At 40.3% G+C, this 21,027-nt stretch overlaps 2 protein-coding genes and 1 long non-coding RNA gene across 3 annotated transcripts in view; 2 read left to right on the top strand and 1 right to left on the bottom strand.

Annotated features, from left to right (window-relative positions):
* Positions 1-5,167, top strand: part of ext1b (exostosin glycosyltransferase 1b) — a 123,486-nt gene extending 118,319 nt beyond the window's left edge. The window contains exons 9-11 of the mRNA XM_053334443.1: positions 1,023-1,183; positions 3,464-3,635; positions 4,475-5,167. Of these exons, the coding sequence (XP_053190418.1) occupies positions 1,023-1,183; positions 3,464-3,635; positions 4,475-4,660 (519 nt within the window). The 3' untranslated portion in view covers positions 4,661-5,167. The remainder of the gene's footprint in view (positions 1-1,022; positions 1,184-3,463; positions 3,636-4,474) is intronic.
* Positions 5,168-5,171: 4 nt separating this feature from the next.
* Positions 5,172-7,608, top strand: LOC128374182 (uncharacterized). The gene is made up of 2 exons (XR_008322968.1): positions 5,172-6,620; positions 6,680-7,608. It is a non-coding gene; the product is annotated as an uncharacterized LOC128374182 (long non-coding RNA).
* A 7,586-nt stretch (positions 7,609-15,194) lies between these two features.
* Positions 15,195-21,027, bottom strand: part of med30 (mediator complex subunit 30) — a 42,979-nt gene continuing 37,146 nt past the window's right edge. Inside the window, exon 5 of the mRNA XM_053334450.1 lies at positions 15,195-16,111. Within this exon, the coding sequence (XP_053190425.1) occupies positions 16,016-16,111 (96 nt within the window). The 3' untranslated portion in view covers positions 15,195-16,015. The remainder of the gene's footprint in view (positions 16,112-21,027) is intronic.

The following is a 21,027-nucleotide window of genomic DNA, read 5'->3' as shown; positions in this document are numbered from 1 at the left end:
TGTGCAGCTCCTTTGTTAGCTCTACTTGTTGTCTTTTTTTTTTTCATTATTATTATTATTGCAGAAAATATGTTGTAAATAGACGTACTTAACTATAGAAGAGGATTGGAAAAAGTAAAATTAGCAGCTCAACATTTGTCATGATTTGTATCTGCAGTTTTTTTTGTGCGTGTTCTCATTTTTGAACATGATGCTGCTTCATCACAGTAAACTATGGATCCGTCTGTATCTGGGTCAATGATGTTTTTTCGTATCCATGTGGTTTAATCAAATTTAAAGGGGTTAAAATTTGAAAATAAATGTATGAATAACTTGCACACATTATTGTTTTGTGGACCAAGCATCAAATGTCTGTTTTTAATCCATTTTGAGAGAATATATTAGAGGATTATGGCAAAAAAGTGGAGTAACCATAACAACCAAATTAAACTTAAATCAAACCTGATGCTGCTTTTAACCTTCATGTCGTCCTCCCGGGGCAAATTGACCCCGTTTGTTCCTTCTTTCCTCCCTTCCTCTCTTCCTCTTTTTCTTTCTCCCTCCCTCGCTCCTTCCTTCTTCCCTCCTACCTTCCTTCCTTCCTTCTTTCGTCCATCCGTCCTTACTTTCCTTCCTCCTTTTCCTTTCCTTTCCTTCCTTCTTCCTCCCTTCCTTCTTTCCTTCCTTCCTCCTTCCCTTCTTTCTTCCTCCCTTCTATCCTTCCTCCCTCCTTTCCTTCCTTCTTCCTCCCTTCTATCCTTCTTTCTTCTGTCCTTTCCTTCCTTCTTCCTCCCTTTCATCCTTCCTTCTTCCCTCCTTTGCTTCCTTCTGTCTTCTGTCCTTTCCTTCCTTCTTCCTCCCTTTCATCCTTCCTTCTTCCCTCCTTTGCTTCCTTCTTCCTCCCTTCCATCCTTCCTTCTTCCCTCCTTTCCTTCCTTCTTCCTCTCTTCCTTTCTTGACTCGAGGACAACAGGAGGGTTAAGACTGTTTTATAGATATTTTTGAATTGCTCATCTTGCTAACCCTTATTTGTCCCTGTTCAGGTGGACTTCGCCTTCACCGTGTGGCAGAGTTTTCCAGAGAGGATCGTAGGTTACCCTGCACGCAGCCACTTCTGGGACAGCAACAAGGAGCGTTGGGGCTACACATCCAAATGGACCAACGACTATTCGATGGTGCTGACTGGAGCTGCCATCTACCACAGGTACGCTACCATACATACTTAAGTCTTAAACATGCTCCCAATGCAGCTGTTTACCTCCAAGTGAAGCTGTTCGTACAATTTTGCTCCGCTCTGCTCTTTTCTTTCATGCTTCTAACTTCTGTTCTGTTTAAAAAAAACTAAAAAAAAAACCCACTTCTGTTACACGGGGATCACAGCTTTGCTCTACTCAGCTCTCCAGTGTTCAGTTGTCTTTCTTTTTGATACAACACTTTGATGCAGTGATCTGTAGATTATGAAAGTAGGTGTGATGTTCAGCATAGCACAGCCTCAGGAAAGCGCTGTTTTGACACTGGGTATGTTTTATCCCAAAAAAAAAAATGTTGATTTGTCTGCTACACAGCGTTTCATAGTTATTGCGTTTAGTGGTACGGCAACCCTGTCAGCTTTAATATGGCTTCACTCAGCTGTGATGGGAGCAGTCCATTAAGCTTAAGTCAGCCAATCACTGCAGCCAGACGCTTAATCACTTTCAATAAGTCGGTCGTTCAATCCGTCCGCAAAACTCGAACTATCAATCCGACGCACCGTGAAACAGGACTTGAATAACTGGATCCAGACTTGTGTAACCTGGATCATAAAAAGAGTCTTTAAAAGAAGTTCGCCACACAGCTGCAGTCATTTAAATGCTCGTCTTCACATGGACGTCCTCAGCTGTTATCTGACAGCAGAGTCAGTGTTGTGTGCAGATTTTAAAGTTCAATCTACATCTGTTGACATCATTATAGCATTTTAATGTGTGTGCTGGAAGAACATTAAACACATTACAAGTAAAAATGCTCTATTCAAAATCCTGCATTCATTACAAGTACAAAAGTAGAATCAGCTAAAAGTACAACACCACTGTGATTAATATATTAAAGTACATTTAATATATTACATTGTTAAGACTGTTGCATCAACGTGTAAGCAGCATGTTACTGTTGTAGCTGCTTGAGGTGGAGCTAATTTAAACTACATCATATACAGGTTTAGTGTAGCGGTTCCCAAATTAGGGGTTGAACCCCACCAAAGGGTCACATGATAAATCTGAAGGGTCAAGAGATGATCAATAGGAGAAGAAAGAAGATACAAACCAAGTTCTTATTTTTTAATAATAATAATGCATTTTATTTAAAGGCGCCTTTCAAAGCACTCAAGGTCTAGATTTGTCACCATTTTTTGCTTTTTTGTGAAATATTACAGAGTTTTAAGTTAAGTGCTGGTTTAATCTTTAATAATGTAGTGAAATTAATTAATTAATTAAGTCATGTACAATAGTAGGTTTTAACTATAGCTGTAAAATAACCGTAGTGGAGTAAAAAGTATAATATGAACCTCTGAATTGTAGAGTAGAAGTATCAAAAAGCATAAAATGGAAATACTCAAGTACAGTTTTGATGTATTGGTATTATACTCAATTACTTTCCACCACTGACCTTAATCATAGAAGCAGATTTTACAGTTTACAACACAGACCTTACAGAAGCTCAACAACCCTTTTATTGTTTATCATACGCGGTTTCACAGCGTGACGTATTTACTGCGTCATTTCCTACGTCAGCATCAACCTCTTGATGCCGTTTGACGGTCTAGCTTGAAACACGTCTCAGTCCAGAGCAGCTGCTGGATCTGGAGTCTTTTCTGTGTTCTTCATGCCACTTAGTGCCAGTATTCATGCACATAATGAGCATATTAAATTCTGTCACTCTGGTGGAGTATTTCTCACTGACCTGCTTGGAGAAAAGCCTTTTTTTCCCACTCTTTCCTTGTGGATTCCTGCATCAGCAAAGCTCACCTACAAAACCTTCAGCTTTATTTCACTGCTTTCACCTTTTTGGTTTTTAGCTTTATTTCAATCTTATGGTATTTTTTGACCTTCTGAGCCACAGATACACTAAAAACTCAAGCACATCTGCTCCTCTGTCAGCATTTTTGATATAGGAAACCCTTTTTGTATCTTATATGCTAAGACATGTTTTAGCTCTTTTAGTTCAATTATTTAAAAGAGCTAAAACATGCTGTGGCTCAAGATAAAAAGAGCATTACTCATCCATTAATGGCAGGGGCTAGGGTTGGTGGTTCGATCCCCGGCTCCTCCTGCCTCATATGTTGAAAGCATCCTTGAGCAAGACACTGGACCATGAAATGATGTGTAGCAAGACACATTTTTAAAAGGCTCCATTTACCACCATTAATCATCTCACTGAAGGATTTATGGCTGCTGATAATATTCTGACTCCTTCCTGTCCTCCTCTCCTCTCCTCTCCTCCTCTCCTCCAGGTATTATCACTACCTGTACACCAACTACTTGCCCACCAGTCTGAAGAGCATGGTGGACCAGCTGGCCAACTGCGAGGACATCCTGATGAACTTTTTGGTCTCTGCTGTCACCAAGCTGCCGCCCATCAAGGTCACACAGAAGAAACAGTACAAGGAGACTATGATGGGACAGGTAATAGAGCAACAAACACACACACAGAGGATATTTAAAGATTTGATTCATTTTCAGGAGAAAGGAAAAAGTACTGAAACGCCTCTCATGACTGAATACGTGTAATTTTTTTGTACTTTTATTATGACATCTTTGATCTAGATGGCTCATTAGTGTTTGACGCTTTTTGTAAGAGATATTGTTGCGAACTGAGACAGCTGCCAGTTGAAAGATTTTTTTTTTCTTACTTTAAAGGAGAAATCATTATAGTGTATGATTGAACTAGCAACACTCTTACAATGTTGGATTTGAAAAAAGAAAAAAAAAGAAGCCATATTATATAATCTACTTTGATTTAGTTCCTGCTTTTATGTAAGATAGCGTTGTTTTCTTTCCACTTTGTGTGTGTGTGTGTGTCTGTGTGTGTCTGTGTGTGTGTGTGTGTGTGTGTGTGTGTGTGTGTGTTTTTCAAGGCCCTTTCAGCTGGCTCGAACTCTTCCTGCTTTATGAACAGCATGAATTAATCTTAATTGTTAGCTGCGACCCACGAGTAAATACGCCAAGTCACTTAGAGCGAGGAGACAAAAGCAGAGAGCAGAGGAGTCGTGTTAGTTTAAAGCTTTATTTCGTACTTTCTAGTCCAAACTATAAAAAACGATCCAGCGAATGATTTATTGAGACGTCAGGCTTCATTCAGTAAGCCTTTATTTATTTACTGTCTGAAGTTGGACGATGTGATTGAATGATTGTTATTGTTAGCCTTCATGTGATGACAGCATCTCTTTCCCACCACTGCTGATCTGAAGCTATGACGTGAACTCTTAACATTTTATATTCTCTTTCTTTTCTTCCCCCTCCAGTCTTCGAGGGCTTCCCGCTGGGCCGATCCGGACCACTTCGCCCAGCGCCAGACCTGCATGAACAAGTTCGCCAGCTGGTTTGGCGCCATGCCGCTGGTCCACTCCCAGATGAGACTGGACCCCGTCCTATTCAAGGACCAGGTCTCAATCCTTCGCAAGAAATACAGGGACATCGAGAGGCTCTGACAGGACCGGCGCCCCCTCGCGGGAGACCCCACGCAGGGGGAGGCGCGAGAGAGAGACTCGGTGGAGAGTAGAAGGAGTAGTCGGACTACAGCGGGATGGACAGGGAGCGACGCAGCTCTGTCTTCCACTCAGCACATTGCCAATGACCACAGCGCCGCCGCTGCTGCTGCCAGGACTTGACACGGGGAACGGACGAACAGGAGAAAAGCAGATGGCGTTTTGGATTTGAAAAAAAACAAACAAATAAATAAAAGAAACAAACACAGACAGACAAAGAGAAAGTGACGGACATGACAAAACAGTACTGTATGTTCGCAAATGTGCAAACACGCAGCGCACACTACTGACGACGAGAACTCTTGGATAGAATATTTTTTTGTACGACACGAACGAGGATGACATTGACTTTCCTGCTCTCTCGGCACATGCGCAGGACGGTAGAAGAGGGAAGGTGTCCGTGATCGCAAACCTGGCAACCCCCACCCACCCCTCCTAACCCCCACCCCACCCCACACATCACAGATCCTCCTGCTGGTCGCCCCCAGCAACCCCCGGTCTGCATTACAACATGATACTGCATTCACTAACGCCCCCGCTGCTTTAAATCCTGAGAAAAGAAGAGAATTTAAAAAAAAAACCTCTGTTCCTTATTAGCTGATTTGATTTCTGTACAAATCAGCTGTCTGGTATCACTGTTGAAACAAGAGCGTCATCAGTTTTTAAAACTTTATTATTTTTTTTGGTTTCAAAGAAATAAAAAGCAAACAGCATCGTCCAAACCTGTCGTTAAAATGTCCCGACAAGGTTTTTTTTTATAGCAAAGCAGCCATTATTTTCCTGGTATTCTCAGATATGGAGACACATCTGCGAGCCTGAAGTCTGAGAACATCGTCTGTCCTCTTCTCGGTTCATTCCTTGATGTGCTGATATGACTTCTATAATAGTCTATCTGCTTCCCTGTTATCACTGAGATAAGATAGAAAAACATCTCGTTTCATATCCCATTTCCCTCTCATACTCAACACGACTGTACTTTTCTCATCTTTTTTTTTTCTCTTCCTCCACTTACTTTCATCATCTTTTATTTCCCACTGCAAACTCTCTGTACTTTCACTCCTCTGTATGTGTGTGTGTGTGTGTGTTTGTACAGCCGAGTGCATTTTCCCTCCGTTGGAATGAGCGAAATGAACATTTCTGGATGAAATGAAGCAGAACGTTGCATTCTAACCCAAACTCGTTTCGCCCGTTTTATTCCTCCTGCACGGCCTCGGAGCACTATCCTTACAGGAGGAATACAATTTCAGACTTTAGACCAGCATCATTTCACAGGAGTGTTTGTAGAGAGATTTTTTTTTTATTTATTTTTTTTTCAATGCTGAGCGCATCAGTGCCATCCTGACATCAGGGTCTGCCTTTAAAAATTGTTTATTGCACATCACGTTGCCTGCATCACTTTGGAAACGCCTAGATGCTCTCGTTTTTGAAATATCCTAGTCATCAGTCCAATATAGCTCTCCTGCCTCTCTGATTTTTTTTTTTTTTTTTTCCTGTGACATATCAGAGGACCTCGGAGCCATTAAATTGACAAAAGGTTTTCTCCTCCATTTGTCAGCCAGAGATAGGTTCGGGCTTCAATTAGGTAAACCTATTTCATTTGGAGTGCCGTTTTTATTCCCGGGAGACAAGCTGTTGATGAAACACTCTAACATTATGGACCATTGTGTTGTGAAAGCGCTGACCCACAAACATGACCCGCTAGCTAATGCTAGCCTTGGGAGGACAGCTTCCCCTCCACTACTGCACACACACACACACACACACCACACCCCTCCTCTCCCCTCTCTACTCTCCTCAGCTACTTAAAACAGCTGCATCTCGCTCACATCGCTCATATCACACAGCCTGACATCTTTGCACCTTATAAACCGCCTCTCATTGGTATCAGACAAACAGAACAAAAGTGTTCAAATAACTAGCGACCTTTTAACTTTTTTAATTGATCATTTCTGCAGAGCTGAGCGAGCCCACACGCTGTCATTAGGTCTGCATGCAGCGGTGCGGCCGAGACCACAGACAGTCCACTCACAGCTTTAGTTTGCAGACACTTGAAGCGCACTTTTAGTGGCCTTTCTGTCGGGCAGGCATTCAGAACAATGTCTCAGCCAAAGCTGCTCTGTGTGTGTGTGTGTGTGTTTGTGTGTGTGTTAATCAGTAGCTGTCATCCGCATCGTCAATATCAGTGTCACATGTTCAATCAGCTGCTTTACTTTTTCATTGATTTGATGCCATTTATGTTCTGAGTTTCTGTGAAATGTGTTGTAAAGCCTTTACAGTGTCGACAACAGTGTCAATCAAAATGTTACTACAGCGAAACTATCATGTAACCCAGCTGGGCTCTCTTTTCTTTTCTTTACTTTTCTACTATTCCTTCTGTCTTTTTTTTTTTTTTTTTTTTTTTGGTGCTCAACATCATTGTTTGGAATATCATGTTTGTATTTTTCATCCTGGAAAATGTGCTCATCGGACTTTTTAAGAAGTTTGGAGTGTGATTTATTTGCCAGGAGAGATTTATTATGTGTTACATGTGGAGTCACAACAGAAGAAACAAAGTTCATCTACAGAACAGCAAAGGAGGAGGAGGGGGGAGAAAAAAAAACCCCACTCCTCACTTTGTTTGCATCTGGTCCTGATTTCATTCATCTACAGAGAACCATATTGTTTAAATCCATATCAAAGCTTTTATGTCTGATTGTTTAAATTGCTGTTGATCATCTCCAGAGAACCTCGCTCCCCCAGCTTTGCAGATAATCAACACAAAAAAAAAAACGCCGCCCATTTCAATACCCCCCCTCCCCCCTCTCCCATCCACCCACCCACCTCGACTCTCAGCACTGTACAATGATATATATTTATTTTTTCTTTTTAAAAACAAACAAAAAAAAAAAGAAGACAATGTGGCGAGAAGGCGAGACTGATCCTGCATCGCTGAGCGGAGTTAATGGTATTTATTCAGTTTATTTTCTCCACGCTGTGCACATTAATCTGCACAGACGCCAATATACAACTCATATTATGTTTCCAGGGAAAATAACAACATCTATCACGCTTCTCGTCCTCTTCTTTTTTTTACTCGTACTGAACTTCCCCCAAGAGAGACGTTAACGTTTTCAGAGTCGTAGTGAGAGATTTTAAGTATTTAAAAAGATTGCATACACCGGTGATCTAAAATTGGATTGGGTCGCACAATCTTGACTCTCTCTCTCTCTCGGCGGGAGTCAAATTGCAAAAGTCCCAATAAAGACTATGCCAACTGAAACATGGAGAAATAATAAGCAGCTGGTTCCTCTGTACCAGATGGAAACATTTTTCAGATCCTGTTGTAACATCTTTTTTCCCCTCCGTGCATACAATAATACAATAATGGCTCCGAGGCTGTGACACAGTTGTTTAAATTGCCTCTTTCGCAGCTTGCTTGGCGTCAGGTTCAGAGTCAGATCACTTTGCAACCCGACAGGAAACTTGCTCCTCCTTTTCAATCGGCGTGCCTGTAAATCATTGAGTCCGGTGTGTGATGGACCAGGACCAACCTCTGCATCCGCTCAAACGCCCTCTATCATCGTCTGTCATTTGGATCAGAGGGAAAAAAATTATGCAAGATATCACAGATGGAAGAAGGTTTACTCCCCCCCCCTCAAAAAAAACAAAAAAAAACATGCCAGGCAAGTTGGTGTTTAGAGTTAGGGAGGGGTAGGGGTGCTGGAAACTAGTCTGTTCTTGATTTGTGCCTTTTTTTTAATCAACATTTCGAGTTCTGGTGTCTGTCCTGTCCGAGGCTTTCCAGTAAGACAGGCAGCGATAGGCACCGTGAGCGGGGGGGGCCTGAACAGCCCTGCCTTCATCATACACTGGATGAGTCACAGCTTCCATTCTCCTCATTACGACGCCCCACCCAACCCTCACCCTGCCCCAGTTTCTCCATCTTTTTTTTTGTGTTTGGACACTGTTGCCAAGGCGACAACGCATGACCACTTCCTGTTTGGGATTATTTATCAGTGATTGGCTGTATCATATTAATCGGCAGTGGTATCTGTTGATCTGTTTAAGGACTCTGTCAAAGCCCAGCTGTCCTGATGCCTTCTCCTCCCTCCTACCTTGTAATTAACAGAAGACTTTTATAGAGGTCACAAATGAAATAGATAAATGCCAATTTTGTAAGAATGATTTATAAAAAAAAAAAAAAGAAATAAACTCATATTTGATGATAAAAAGCAAAATCTCTGTGTACTTTTGTTAACAGGCTGTGTTTACTGTGTGTTATGGAAGTAATGCTTTGCAGTAATTGCCACTGATATGAGATTATTCCAGTTGGACAAATCAGCAATTTGAGTTATAATAAGGATGATGATGCCAAATGATAACTGCTCTAATTGGACATCACAAGTCTGCCATCTCAGACTCATATCCAAGGTGCTCAGACAATTAGGACTAAGTATTAAACCTCAATGATTTTGATACTTACCAAAATATGTCCGCTCGGATCCATAATCTGGTTTAATTGTAAAGAGAGAGTCTTATAGACAAAAAAGAAAGAACATTTTAAACCATAACAAAACCTTTTGACTACTTTTTCTTGACTGTTTTTAAGTGTCTTTCAGCAGGACAAAGGATTTAAATTTTTAATCATCTGGATTTTAAGTTGAGTAAAACTGCTAAAAGAGCTTAAAATTGGATAAAAAGTCAATTGATGAACGCTTCAGGTGGACAACCACAACGCTGACATGCATGAAGAGGATATGACGTTTTCGTCAGGCGATTAAATAACGGGGGTTTTAACATTGTTGGAAACATTTGGGATAATGTAAGTACACAAGTCATTTTAATCCATTTTAGTACAGAAATGTTACATATTACACCTTTAACTAAAACAATAATGAAACCTTTTGACTACTTTTTCTACACTTTTCTTTACCGTTTTTAAGTGTCTTTCAGCAGGACGAAGGATTTTCATTTTTATCATCTGGATTTTAAGCTGTCAGTGAAAGTGCTAAAAGAGCTAAAAATGTGGCTTAAAATTGGATAAAAAGTCAATTGATGAAGGCTTCAAGTGGACAACCACAACGCTGACACGTGCACGAAGAGGATATGACGCTTTTGTCAGGCGAATTTTACCGGTTTTTAACATTGTTGGAAATGTTACATATTACATCTTTAACTAAAACATCAGGTTTAGGTCTCCGTCCCACAGTGTCAAGACTTCATCATCATTCATCATAGTAACATAAAGTCTCAGTTTACTATACTATCAGTCTCACCTTCTCCACCTTCCGTATCTACAGTACGAGGTCAAGTATTTAAAAAAAAAACAACCTTTTACCTGAACAATAACACTGTAGATACATGAGAAGAGGATCTATCCATCTGATAATAGGACTGATGGTTTGTGTCGGTGGTTGTACATCCTTCGTTTTATTGCACACACACACACACACACACACACACACACAGTAAATATAAAGAGTGTAAACCTGCGTGTTTGTATTCATTTCGTCACGTGCGCGCGAACACAAGCACTCAGCCCCTCACCTCGCCCTCAGCTGAATGAGAACACACTCCATTTGTACAGTAATAATAGTCCCTCAATGCTGCATTGCCCTCTGAGATATAATAACCACCCCTGTATTAGACCACTGAGGAGGGGTTTATTAGTCACTACTCAGAGCATCGATTTTTTTTTCTTTTTTTTCCCCCCATCTCTCTCCCCTGAAAGCCTCTCTGCTGCTGCTGCATCTGTCCTTCCACGTCTCCCCGAGGACAACGGCCTCATAACACATCTTAGATACGATTCTGGCTTTGCTCTGAATTATTAAACGCACCCATATCAGACATAGATATTCTCATGCATATCTGTGACCTGACAGTGATGCCACATGAGCGCGGGTATATATGTGTGTTGATTCGTGTGTGTGTGTGCACGTGCTCAGATTTTAGCTCATGTTTCATATTTATGTTAAATGAGGTCCTTTGAATGTGATTTATTGTATCTTTCGAACTCCTTCTCGCTTTTCTCCTCTATAAAATTAGAGGGAGAGAGGGGGGGGGGGGGGCGGGGGGTTGTGAAGTGTGGGCAAAACCACAGAACACCAACATTTAATAAGCACCCAGAGTAGAAAATCGGTCCTAACCTGCCAAAAAAAAGAAAAAAGCACTTATTATTGCTTCTATTTTCAGGCATAGGAGTCCTATATGTGCTAATATTTAGGAGAGCTCCAGAGGTGCTATTAGTCCCTCTGAGATGATGTTCAGGCAGACATTCATTGATGAGTATGAGTGTATATTTTAAGATGCTATTTAGGCAAAAAAAAAAATTAAAAGACCTTTCACTAATGATTAATATAAAAGCTTTCCTCTAGCCAGTGCCACATTAACCTCGTGATTATACAGCAACAGGAAAAACGTAGCTTTGTGACAATTTTTACGTCATTAATTTCTACAGTAACAATAAGTCTGATTGCTTCTATGGCTCCTCAGATAATGTGCGGATTCATTTATTTCCAAAACCATTCAGCACCAAGTCATGAACAAGCCGCATTCGCACAAATTATAGGTCTATTTATTAAAATATTGATTAATTCATTCAAAATGAACAATGGCTGTGCTATATTTGAGAGATAGGTTTAAAATGTCAGGGTGTATTTTCCCCCCAACACTGTGTGAGCTAATAGTGTTAATAAAAAGCGTAGCTGAAAGGTGAACCGGACAGTGGAGGATGAGATCATTTCGATGCTCAGGGCCTCGTTTACAGCATCGTCGCTGGATGTGCAGGATGGAGTGCAGCAGCGTAAAAGATGTGACTGGATAGAGCCGACTAGGATGTGTCACACACCTGAATTAAATGATCTACTATTTTTAAATTGTGTATAAATGTATTGTTTAAGCTGCTTGAGGGGCTTACCAGTGATTACTTCCTTGCTATTGATTGGTGTAGTGGTGAATACAGGGGCGAACTTCACTGGGACCCCAAACTGCTTTAACCCTCCTGTTGTCTTCGAGTCAAGGAAGGAAGAAAAGGAGGGAGGAAAGAAGGAGGGAAGGAAGAAAGGAAGGAAGGAAGGAAGGAAGGACAGAGGAAAGACAGAAGGAAGGAAGGTAGGAGGGAGGGAGGAAGGAAAGAAAGGAAGGAAGAAGGAAGGAAAGGAGGGAGGAAGGAAGGGAGGAAAGGAAAGGAAAGAAGGGAGGAAGGAAAAGAAGGAAGGGAGAAAGGAAAAGAGGAAGGGAGGAAAGAAGGACAGAGGAAAGAAGGAAGGGAGGAAGGAAAGTAGGAAGGGAGGAAAGATAGAAGGAGCAGTGACGTGCGGTCAGGGGAGGCAGGTGAGGCCGTGCCTCACCTGTTATCATGGAAAAAGACTTAAAAATGAAAAAAATAATAAATGGTTATATTTGTCCAGTGATTTGCACTATAACGTTATTTTCTATCTAACTTTACCAGTTTCGGATTATTTTTAATTCAAAATCGCTGAATTTTCACATGTACTGATCAAACACTGAAAAGAGACGCGCAGTGAGGCAGCAGCGAGGCGAGCCTCACCATGAATTGCGCAATGACTCGGTTTACTGCGCTGGCATGCTATGCAGTGAGACAGTACAGCTGTACAGCTGTCTCTCTGTATGTCGCTATTAACATGTTCAAACACTTTTACTATATGAACTAAATTTCCATAGTTTAGATGATGATATAATGTACAGTGTTTGTAGCGTGTTTCGTGTGCTGAGCAGCATAAAACGGCTGCAAAAAGTCACTAAGTGAGGCACGCAGTTCTCCGGCCTCATGGCAGGGGGCGCTCCTGATCCCAGTGATTCTTATTACGACTCATTAGCTGCAGAATAAGTGACAGTAAACTACAACTCATACAGTCTATGCTACAACTACAGTGAGCTAGTCGGCAAGTAAAGTAAGTAAGATAAGTAAGTAAAGGTAAGACCATAATAACGTTTTTTAAATTAAATGTGTTTTTTTGTGTGCTACAGTTTGTATGTGTAAAGAAAGCTGATATGAGATTTTAAACATAACCTGTTAACTGCTGCCAATCAAATGGTGAATAAGCTACTCTGTAGGGTTCATATGTTTGTAAATCTGATTGTGATGAAGTCAGTGCCTCACCAGACATGAACCTCACCGCACGTCACTGAGAAGGAGGGACGGAAGGAAGAAAGGAAGGGAGGAAAGTCAAAACAGACGGGGTCAATTTGACCCGGGAGGACGACAGGAAGGTTAAATGTATTACGATATGAAGATATGAAACATACAAAATGATATTACTATTCTAACTTATTATATATTATATATTATTATGTCATATATTATTCTAACTTATTATATATTATATTATATATTATTCTAACTTATTAAACCCCAAAATAACTAATAAAACTCCACCAAAATAACGATTCCTGTCAATGTGAGACCCCTCTAACTCCCCCAACGCTACTGCTACTACACATCTCTCCACTCACATGTTGCTAAAGATGCATAAACCTCCTGGAGGTACAGTAACACAACATCAAACTGTGAGACAGCGTCATCACACAGAATATTTCAAAAGAAAAAAAAATACAAAGAGGTGAAGTAAAACAACTCACAAAGATAATCCGCTTTTCAGTTGCTCCTGCTCAAAACTACTGGCGGCGACTTTACCTCAATTTAGTAAATAAGGAAGGACAGATGGAAGAAATGGAGGGAGGAAGGAAGGACAGATGGAAGGAAGAAAGGAATGAAGGAAAGAAGAAAGGAAGGAAGGAAGGACAGATGGAAGGAAGGAAGGACAGAAGGAAGGAAGGAAAAGAACACAAAGGAAAGTGGGCTGGATCGCCCCCCTCGGCGGGCCAGTTCTGGCCCATGGGCCGCATGTTTGACACCCCTGATTGAAATACTTAAAGTAACAATACTGCAATACAGAAATACTCCATTATACTTCACAAGTCCTGCATTTAAAGTTTGACTTGTCTTATGTTATATGCCCCCTTATTATAAAAACAGATACATTACCTTATAAGCAACATCTGAAGGTTCATTTTAACTACCTGATATACTGCTGGCTAGTTTCATCTATAATGATGCTTCATATTTTATCTCAATTTAGTAAATAAATGAACCCCCCCCCCCCCCCCCCCCCCCCCCCCGAACCTCCACCAGCTGCTTCAGTGAGTTTATGTCACAGAGGCTGAAGAAAAAGGTGGTAAATGACTCCAGTTTTACAAATCATCAACCTCTTTAATATCACACGGTGAAAAGTAACCAAATAAATTCACTTAAGTGTTATCCCTACAGTTAATGAGGTGCATTTACTTTACTTTAATATTTCCATTTTATGTGACTGTTCATTTCTCCTCCACTTCTACTAGGATGATTCAGTTGCTTCTGTTTCACTGTTATTTATCATTCAGCTACATTTATCTGGCATCTTGTTACAGATTAAGATTTTACACACTAAATATATTATCAATAAAATCAAATATGATGCATTATTAGAGATTAAACTGTCCAGCAGTTTATAAAGCAGCTAAAATGAGCTCCAACTTGAACACACGTTAGGTTAATGTAAATCAATTGGTGTGATAATACTAATGCATTTTTACCTCAGTGCATTTTTTGAACTTTTAACACAGTTTGTTTAGTGTGTTATTAACAATGTTAAGTTTTGAGTGGACTACTTTTTCTACCAGGCCCCATTACTGAGTTTGCATAGAGAAGCCAAATCACTAAATACACCCTTCTATTAATATAGGGTTAGCCTATAGGGTTAATATAGATTTAAGCTATAAATTAAACTTTGGCATCAAATAGGGGCGGCTGTGGCTCAGGAGGTAGAGTGGTCGTCCTCCAATTGGAAAATTGGCGGTTTGTTTCCCGGCTCCTCCAGTCCACATGTCAATGTGTCCTTGGGCAAGACACTTAACCCCAAAATTGCTCCCGTTGCTGTGCCAACGGTGTATGAATGTGAATGAATGGTTAAATTCCCCTGATGAGCAGGTTGGCACCCTGCGTGGTAGCTCCTTCCATCAGTGTGTGAATGGGTGAATGAGTTGTAATGTAAAGCGCTTTGAGTGGTCATAAAGACTAGAAAGGCGCTATATAAGTATAGTACATTCACCATTTACAAATAGTTGTATAATTGATTCAGACAACTTAGTTCCCTATCATATTTATCTTTAAACATCAAATTAAATAATTAATTTATTTAATTATTCTTATTAAATGAAAGAGTACCGTCTAGGCCTGCTCTATGTGAAAAGTGCCTTGAGATAACTTTTTGTTCTTTTTTTCTGCATTCTGAATTTTAGATGTTAAACTTGTCGTAAAACAGTGACGTCACTCTCTCCTCTGAACTAAAAGTCAGTTTAGGAAGCTTCACAGCGAACCGTCCTGTTCTGCTCCTCGGTTAACTTTCAACGTTCATCCATAAACACGAGATACAGATACTCGACAGATGAGACTGATGAAAAAATGGAAAAAAATTACAGCACAAAGCAGCGTTGAACGTTTTTGTTTTTTAAGAAATCACAGTAAGATTTATACTGTAGATCAGCAGAATCTTTAACAAGGCATCGTAATGACATGTCAAGTCCAATCAGAGCAGAGAGTATTGATTGATTTACATTTTTGAAAAAAAACAATAAAAAGCAGAAGCAATATAATAGAAATAAGACTCAGGATTTGGCCACAGTGTATGTCTTTCTTATTAAAGTTCAGAGGAACCATACATTTTGGACTTCAGACAACTCTAATACTATGAAATAGTAACAGATGTACAGAATATGAGGATTAAATAGAATATATATCGATGAGTCTCTACAGGCATAAACCCTAAACTTGAGCTAGTACCTACAAATAGATAAAACAATATATCAATTTTTCGGATGAATTTAAAAAGTCTTAATGCTGATTGAAATGTAGATTATCGAGGTAGACAGACTTATTCTCTGCCATCGCCCGCAATGATGTCACCGGCACCCCTCTTCATTTGGGCTGTCTGCTCACCTCTCTGCGGTGTCGAGCCCTTGCTATCTTCATTTGTCGCCTCTCCTTTTTTTTTTTTCTTCTTCTGTCGTTTCACTACATCATAATCTTCATCTTTCTTCTTCTTCAGGAAATGAGTTGATATTGCCAAAGCCCCCATTTCTTCTGTAAAGTGCAGCCTCAAAACAGTCTGAGGTACCCTGTCACACACGTTCCAGTTAACGACCATACCTTCCTGTCCATTATGTGTAGTGAATGTGTGTGTGTGTGTGTGTATGTGTTTATGTGTGTGTGTTTATGTGTATGTGTGTGTTTTATATGTATGTTTGAGTGACTGTGGTTCAGCTCCTGACGGCCAGCATGGAGTTGATCTCCCAGATGAGGTTGCGGAGTTGGTCCATGATCTGTTTCAGCTGTTGATTCTTCTGCTTCAGTTTCTGCAGGAAAAAAATGACAAAAAAAAACACAAAATATAAATTCCTTAAAAACCAAACAAATATTTATCTGTTGAAACAATTACACTGCAGGGTTTTCTTCTTTTTCTTTTTTTTTTTTTAAATTGAGGTTGCACATGGCACTGGTATTGAAAAACAGCTGCTGCTCTGTACTATGCATTTTTCCCACCAGCGTCATGCTATCATCACAGCATAAAATTCACACTTCCCACCACACATTCTTGTGAAATATAATTTACTTAACCGTATTTCAACAGATTCCAGATGTACGCTCTGTCCTAATGACTTTGCTGTTTTGCTGCTGGCATGAGAAAATGAACAGGGAGGCTTTTTTTTTTTGCACAGCAGGATTTCCTGTGAGAGAGATGCCTCGGATTCTCTTCCTCAAACTGAGTCCAAGCCACACAAAGGACAAATAACTGCTGTATTCAAGCAAAACACATTGTCATTATTATTTTTATAATTATTATTTTAATGTTACTTTTTAACGTGTGAGGGCTTTCATGCTTTAGCAATGTTCTCATTATTGATTACGCTGTCATTTTATTGATTCATTATTTTATTGTTTATATTGTCTATCCAGGGGGGCTTCACCCAGTTTCAGTTTCAGGGAAGGTTCAGTGAATCAGTAGCTATCAAAAGGAGCTCAAGTAGCCTAAATGTGTGTGAAAGAGATCATTCAGAGGTAGTAGTCATAGAAATATTGAAGGAATTTTATTGTTTTTCCTCATTTTCTCAGAGTAAGAAATGTTACTTTTTAATGTGTGAAGGTTTTCTTTTCAAGGGCAGGTGAAAGGGCTCTAACTATTATTTTCATTATATTTCATTTCTCTATTAATTCATTTATTGTTTTCAAAGTATTATCTATCCAGGGAGCTACACATCGTTTCAGGGGAGGCTCAGTGAATCAAGTGAATAAATATAATAGTTATCACAAGGAGCTCACATCAAGTAGCCTAAATGTGTGTGATTTGGTTGAAGAGATAGGTCAGAGGTAGTAGTTATAGTAGTTTTGGAGTGAAAAAAGCCTTCAGACAGACTGTTTTTTATGTATTTGGTGTATTCTCGAGTTATGTCACATTATCTTGGCTCAATCAAGTGTCCGTGGTATCAAATAAAAAATCATGATCCCATAGGCGTGAGGGAATTGAGTGAAACAAAGCAATTAAACTAAGATGCTTTTAGGCTTTTTTTGTGTGAGAGGAGGACCACCACAGTCTGAGACTATAAAATGTCAGAAAATGGTGAGAAATTACAAATTAACTAAATTTTTTTCTAACCCCAAGAAACAACCTCAAATATCTCGTTTTACACAACCCAAAAAATATTCAGTTTACGATCATAAAAAACTAAAGAAACCAGAAAAGCTTCACATTTAAGATGCTGGACCAGGAGAATTTTAATGTTTCATTCTTTTAAAAAATGACTCAAATCAATGAATCCATTCAGCCACCATCGATCTAATATATTATACAGTTTTCTTAAAGTCAAAATTTCATAATACCAAAGGCAACGATGAATGTTTCCCCCACTAACAAGTATTGTCTGTGTAGTCAATACTTAATTATGTAGCTTATTCCTCTGAGCCACAGATCTCCATTGTTGTCCAAAATATGATTTAAAACATATAAAAGAGGCAGAGTGTTGCTCTACTGCACCGGGGAACACGTTTCTTAATTATGAACAAGGAGCGCTGTAGCTTCTTCTGAATAAATCCCACATACACTGAAGTAAATACTCAGTTAATATACCAAAACCATATGAATTTGCAGCCAATTTACTCTTGAATACCGTTTGCTAATAGTTACTATGGCGATCTGTTTTAAGTACATTTCTAAACCTTTCTTTAGAACAGAGGAGTCAAACTCATTTTCATTCAAGGGCCACAAACAGACCAATTTGATCTAATGTGGGCCGGACCATTAAAAAGATGGAGGGAAGGAAGGAAGGAAGGAAGGAAGGAAGGACAAATGGAAGGAAGGTGGAAAGGAAAGAAAAGGAGAAGGCAGGAAAGAATAAAAATGAGGAAGGAAGAAAGAAAAGAAAGGATAGGTTGGAAAAGAAGACAGGAAGGAAGGAAGGAAGGAAGGAAGGAAGAAAGGAAGGAAGGAAGGAAGGAAAGATGAAAGGGAGGAAGGAATGAAGGAAGGAAAAAAAAGACAGGAAGGAAAGATGGAAGGATGGAAGGAAGAAGGAAGGAAGGAAAGAAGGAAAGATGAAAGAAAGGAAGGAAGGAAGGAAGCAAAGATGAAAGGAAGGAAGGAAGGAAGGAAGGAAGGAAGGAAAGATGAAAGAAAGGAAGGAAGGAAGGAAGCAAAGATGAAAGGAAGGAAGGAAGGAAGGAAGGAAGGAAGGAAAGATGAAAGAAAGGAAGGAAGGAAGGAAGGAAGGAAAGATGAAAGAAAGGAAGGAAGGAAGGAAGGAAGGAAGGAAGGAAGGAAGGAAGGAAGGAAAAAAAGACAGGAAACAAAGTGGGCCAAACAGGACCCCTCGGCGGGCCAGTTCTGGCCCACGGGCCGCATGTTTGACACCCCTGCTTTAGAAGATGAAAGTGTATATTTATGACTATGATAATATTGAAGACAGAGTACAGAAGGCAGAAAGTATTAAGAGCCAGACTAACATGTTGGTTTTGGTCTTCTACTCTAACCGTACGTAAAGGCTTTGAATGGGACAAAGATTAGTACAACTTTTAAACCCACATTTCACTTCAGGTAATTCTTTCTTTTTTTTCTCCTCAAATACAATAGTCGAAGTTTTCCCCACCTGCCTTGCTAACCTCTCGCCAAATACTGCTCACTTCAGAGTTGACTTCATCAATCGCGGCCTCCGCTACGCTAATCACTAAACTAACACATCTGGCCGGATTCAGGGGGTGCACACAGGTAACATCACAGAGAAGCAAACAACCCAATCTCCCTGTCAGTCACTCGGGGGGCTTTGAGCGCTGATTGCCTCTGAATGCGCTTACCCAGATCTCTAAGTCAACAGCTGCCGCGGACTGAAGTACCTCATTGCCCGAGCTTTTATACATAAATAAATAATGGCTCCTGAGCTGCCGCTGCTGCTGCTGCTGCTGGAGAGTCAGAATAAATACAATAAAAACAGGTACGGCTGCCTAATCTGTGTCACCTTTGAACAGTAAAACATCTACATTTTGGAGGTTGGGGCACATTTTAGCAACAGCAGTACATCACGGCAACTTGCTCGGCTGCTTCTTTTCTTCTTGATAGATAGCAGGAAAGCAAAAAAGCGATAGAGAGAGAGAAAAGAGGAGAGCTCCTTCACACAGGAGCTACTGTATCTGCAGTGCAGTGAAATCTATTAAGATTAAATCCATCTCACTCTCTTGGTAACACTCCTTTAGCCATGACTAATTACCAGCCATTTTTGCAGTGCAGATAACACCTTGAGCAATCGATTTCACACAGCTCTCTTAATATCAACTGTTTAGCTGATTGTCCTTGAAGATATTTCAGAGTGGAACATTTGGAAGTCGTCCAGTCTTCCTTCCTCTCTCTCTCACTCTCTTTCTCTCTCTCTCTCTCTCTCTCTGGGGGGGCTCTCACTCCTTCTTTCTCCCTTGTATCTCCCTCTTTCTATCTCTCTCTCTTCTGACTTTCACTTTGAATCAGAGGCTGCAAGTAAGTGTGTGTGTGTGTGTGTGTGTGTGTGTGTGCGTGTATCACACGAGATATGCCTCATTACACTGACGAGCCAGTCTTGAAATAACTTGGTCATTTACTGTGTTATTAATGAGATGATACCCTAAGCCTTTGTAATTTCAGCTAAACACTTTTTAAAACACAGAATACGACACTGAACCGTTTTTTTAAACAGCAATGATTTTCTTTTTTTCTTGCTGCTTGAAGATTTTTTAAAAAGAGAAAACCCACAGTTATGTTTTTCATCTCAGTTTTGGAGCGTAAACGGACAGATTTGGCTTCAAAGAACAAAAAAATCTGTTACTTCTGAATCCAGATTCTTCTGCAAAAAAAAAAAAAAAAAATCCAGTCTCGGCTTTCTTTGAAATCAGACATGAAATTTCACATTTTTCACAGTGGAAATAAGACTTCGGAGGCAGCGGAGCCTTCACGGCACCTTCATTATAAAACTCTGGGCTGCCATATCTTGATATATGAATAACAAGACTGCTTTTTTATCACAGAGATGATTCCACAACCTCAGGGAGATATAATTCCTTTCATAAGCTCATAATTAGCGTAACTCTAATCCTTCACACCTATAATATGATGTTCGTAAAAAAAAGGGGTGCACTACTGAGAACAAAGAGGAGCTGTGAACTGTTTTCTTCTTATAAGGATTTGCGAGGCTCTCACACACATACACACACAAAAACACCTCATCCAGCAGATGCTCCACCTCATTTCTTGGCCTGCCACTCAAGGACCGAGTCCCACAATAATGTTTTGATGCCTTTTTCAATCCGCAGTAGGCCCCTTCTGACACGCTCCGACACTGCATCAGCCTCGGCAGGGTGGCCAGTCAACAATTCATGAAAGTAAACAAGGAAGCGCTGTCTGAGATCCTGTCTCCGAAGGCCTCCTGCAGACTGGCAGACTGCCTACCTGCTTCACATAACCTGGAAAAGCTGGCAGACGTCGGCGGGATTGGCGGAGGGGAGAGACAGTGGAAAAGCACAGTGACCCGAGGTGGAATGAAAATGGAGAATGGCACGCACACAGGAGACGCGGGGCGGGCGAAAGAAATGTGTGTGCGCTTGTGTGTGTCTGAGAGTTGCTTCTGGACAAGTGTTTATTTGTGTGAACTTGGAAATGTGTTTGTGTGCGTGGGTGTGAAGCTCGAAGGTGTCGCTGCATGTAGAATTTTGCTTGTTTATTTACTTTAGATGAGAGTTAGATGAGAAAGTCAGTACC

Source organism: Scomber japonicus, chromosome 15, assembly GCF_027409825.1.
Source record: "Scomber japonicus isolate fScoJap1 chromosome 15, fScoJap1.pri, whole genome shotgun sequence".
Lineage (NCBI taxonomy): Eukaryota > Metazoa > Chordata > Actinopteri > Scombriformes > Scombridae > Scomber > Scomber japonicus.
Note: the sequence above shows the minus strand (reverse complement) of the source record. Positions and strands in the feature narration are given on the sequence as shown.